General features: G+C 44.0%; 1 protein-coding gene across 1 annotated transcript in view; it reads right to left on the bottom strand.

The window, feature by feature from the left end:
* The window catches only part of LOC104500426 (anthrax toxin receptor 1-like), a 36,241-nt gene extending 33,034 nt beyond the window's left edge, over positions 1-3,207 (bottom strand). The window contains exon 1 of the mRNA XM_010144068.1: positions 3,056-3,207. Coding sequence (XP_010142370.1) covers positions 3,056-3,207 — 152 coding nt within the window. The remainder of the gene's footprint in view (positions 1-3,055) is intronic.
* Positions 3,208-3,598: the final 391 nt, after the last annotated feature.

Below are 3,598 nucleotides of genomic sequence, written 5' to 3'. Positions count from 1 at the left end.
AGGAATTTCACTTCAATACAACTGGTTAAAAATAGATCGGCTGTCTGGCTGAATAACGAAGGGATCACAGGAAGCAGCTTGGATTACTTGCTTCATTTTGCCAAGGATCTTTCAGAGCCAAGTTTTCTTTCACACATGTACAGCTCCTTGCGTGTTTTCTGCACGTGGGTATGAAATGCCTACTACTGGCACCCTGTTCTCTATTACAACACCACCTTGGACACACAGAGGATACGGCAAAAGATTGCTGAGGAGAACTTACTCACTGCTATTCCTTCTCCCCTACCTGCAAATACATTAATCTGGGAGCTGCCCCGACGTGTTCCAGCTGTGCTCATGGAGGGTGTTTACAAACTGCAGCACAAGATACCATTAGTTAGGGGGCTGATCATACGTCTTCATTAACTAGTCACATGGACGATATTTTTAGAAAAACTGGACAACATCAACAAAAACAAATGTTTGCTTTTTTATCAACACCTCACTGTTTCCTCGTTCTTGGTTCTACATGAAGGCCCTACACCTTATCTTGCATCCAGGCTGCAAATCCTTTGGCACTGTCTTCTGCCACATGTTTTGAGATTAAGGACTTGGTTGTAACCAAGCAAGCATACCTGGTGTCATTCAAGCTTTTGTTCGGTTTGTCGCTGCATATTCTCAATGGCTGAACACTGGGTTTTTGTCTGTTTCATGACCACGAGAAACAGGAGATTTGCTTCAGGTCCTCTGAGCAGGCCATCTGCAGGGAGTCATGACTCCAGTCGTCTACAGCCAGCCAGAGGAAACCTGGTTTCCCTTCGACAGTTCACCCAGCAAGTCTGCAGGAGTCTCCTGAGGAGAACGTTGCAGGGAGCTGGAGCATCATCACTTCAGAAGAACAGCCTGTACCACCAGCCCCTTCCCCATGGGTCAGACTGGTATCGTGAAGCAGCTGGAACATGTCCTACAGCAGCACACGGACGGGGTGCTAAACGGACCGCGGTCACTACATCCAACCAGGCACCGAGGCAAAAGCCTCAGTGGAGGGCTCCAGCACTGGTGACTTCCAGAGCTGCGTTCACTGGGTTTTTATTACTTCTTTGATCCCAGAACTTCAGTGGCTTTCATCCACCACTGAAATCAACATTTCACGTTTCAGAATCTAAATCTTCTGCTTGTGTCCTTTATCACTTCCAATAATTTTAATCATTTAGAGCTATTTCAAAGAAAAGCACTGAGTCCTGAATCTCTTATTGTCATTTCACAGTTTGCCTGAAGGCCTCTACAGGCACCACCTCTCTCCACACTCGGGACTTCAGCAGCATTTTTGAGAACATTCTCTAAACAATTACAAGGCAGAAAATCCAGGCTAAATAAGACTCATGATTTTTTAGACTTCAGCTTAGCATCTGAGGAATAAAAGAAAGTTTTAGAGATAAAGGATATGGGATAAACTGCTCCACCACAGCAAGCCTCTCATCAGCCCCCTCAAAGGCTAAACAGTCAGGTCCACGGCGTACTGTACGCATTAGGAGCTTAAACACTAACTCTACTCCAAATTCCACTGGAGACCAAGGACATTTTTCTATCAGACCATGTTCATTTCTGCACCAGAGAAATCCCAGAAACAGGAATCCTGCAACTGTCAAACTCCGATTTTTCAGTTGGATACCTTGACAGACACACTGAGGTAAACCTGCCTGGTTTAAAGTTGGTGCAGGGAAATGCAGTTTGCAAAAGCCGTCTGCAGTACGAACCATGCTCTGTGTTTTTTTCAGCCTCAACAATAAAAGTATTCCAAGAACTGAACAGTCAAAGCAACAAAATGCATTAGACAGGTAGATCTTCCCACTGAATAAAGTAAAAATTCCACCTTTCCCCTGGAGCATTAGGACAACTGGCACTTCAAAACATCCGGTATCTCAGTCGTACATTTTACCCAGTATTTTGTAATAAAGTGTTATGTAATTTCAAGTCCTTTATACTAATGGAATGTGAGAGCTACTGCAAAACACTCAAGAGGATCAGTCAGAAAGCTTCATCTGCAAGCGCTTTTGGCAACTTGCAAATGCTTTCCTGTCTCTGAAATTTATGGTTAATATTGTCTGTACCATGGCTCTGGCAAGCACATCCTCCACCGCTTCCAAACCTTCAGTTCAAAATAACTGCTCTTCATCAAGAAAATTAGGAGAATCAGTTTAGCTCGTACTGTTTAATACATTTTTGTAAACTGCTGTATTGCTTCAATATGAAGCTTTCCAAAGCTCAGCACATACCTATTTCTCATCACTCCACCTACGATCTGAAGGCCTGTAAAGAGGCAAACTTACCAGTGCCAAGAAGATGACACTATCACAATGAGTGAAGAAAAGAGTGAGGTAGCAGGTTATCTTCAGCATAAACAGCTAAGCAGTCAAAATATGCATTTGATTAACAGGAAACAAAGAAAATGTGACTCAGCGCAGAAAAAAATAAAGGTCTCTTTAAAGAAGGCGTTCTAGCTGTTTTCCATCACAACGGCCAAAACCAGACCCTTTCAAAAGGAGTAGCCATCTCCAGAGTCCGCTCTTTACCTGCGAGCTGCTGCTCTAGAATGCCCGGAGCTAAGGAGAGAGCAGTACAGAAGCAGAACTCTGGGCAGCCGAGTGTTCCCTCCACGTCTTCAGCTACAGAATTAGTGCCCGCAGTAACAACTCTCCAACCCTCGCTTTCACGAGTGCCTCAACCTTCACGGTTCATAGGGAAACCAGAGGTGAGCAGGGTGCTGCCCTTCTCCCAACCACTCTTCTGAGAAACTAGAGGGTCAGGTACACAGTAATGCTTCTACATCAGCTACAGCAAAATCCACAATGATTTCATTTACAGAGCACAATGGGATCATATACTGGACCCACCAAAGAAGTTACCACGACAAGAACAAAGGCAGAGTAGTAAAGATTTTGCAGGACCCCTGGGGTCACTGTGACTTCTACTAAACCAAAATCCAAAGAAAACGTCCTTGGTATCAGTATATGCCACTCCAGTTCACGCCTAGAGAAAGATTTCTTAGTAAAAGAACAAAGTAGAACTGACTTACTTGTCTAGAATGAAATACAGATCAAATCCTCCGTAACAGGCAGGACCCCCATTCTCTCTCTTTCCACCTTGTCCGTCACAGGCTAGCAAAAAAGTTGCTAGGAAGAGACATCTGATGCCCAATTTCAAGATGCTTTGCTTTGCAATGGCCATTATATCCAGAGAGGAGGAGAAAAAGAAATCTCTTCTTCCAAGGCTCCTTTATTTCGCAGGTTTATCCACAAAAGCCATTCAATGACCTTTCAATGTGTTTATGGATATTTTATTCCTTAAAACTCCACTTGCAAGAGTTGTCCTCAGGAACTTGCAAGACTTTCCCCCGTTTCCCTTGCACTTCTGTTTCTTGGTTTCAGATTTCAAGATGCACAATACTGTATTTCACTTTTTTTTTTTAAAGGGACTTGACCCTCAGTCTCACTTGCAGCTCTCTGAAAGCAGCACCATTGTTTTGCAAGAGAAGGAGCAGCCTCTTAACAAATCCTTCTTTGTCACAGACTTCAGAAAACACAGGGCGGGTTTGAGGTTCCCCCCCCCCCCCCTTTTT

Source organism: Buceros rhinoceros, unplaced genomic scaffold (assembly GCF_000710305.1).
Source record: "Buceros rhinoceros silvestris isolate BGI_N320 unplaced genomic scaffold, ASM71030v1 scaffold12039, whole genome shotgun sequence".
Classification (NCBI taxonomy): Eukaryota; Metazoa; Chordata; class Aves; order Bucerotiformes; family Bucerotidae; genus Buceros; species Buceros rhinoceros.
Note: the sequence above shows the minus strand (reverse complement) of the source record. Positions and strands in the feature narration are given on the sequence as shown.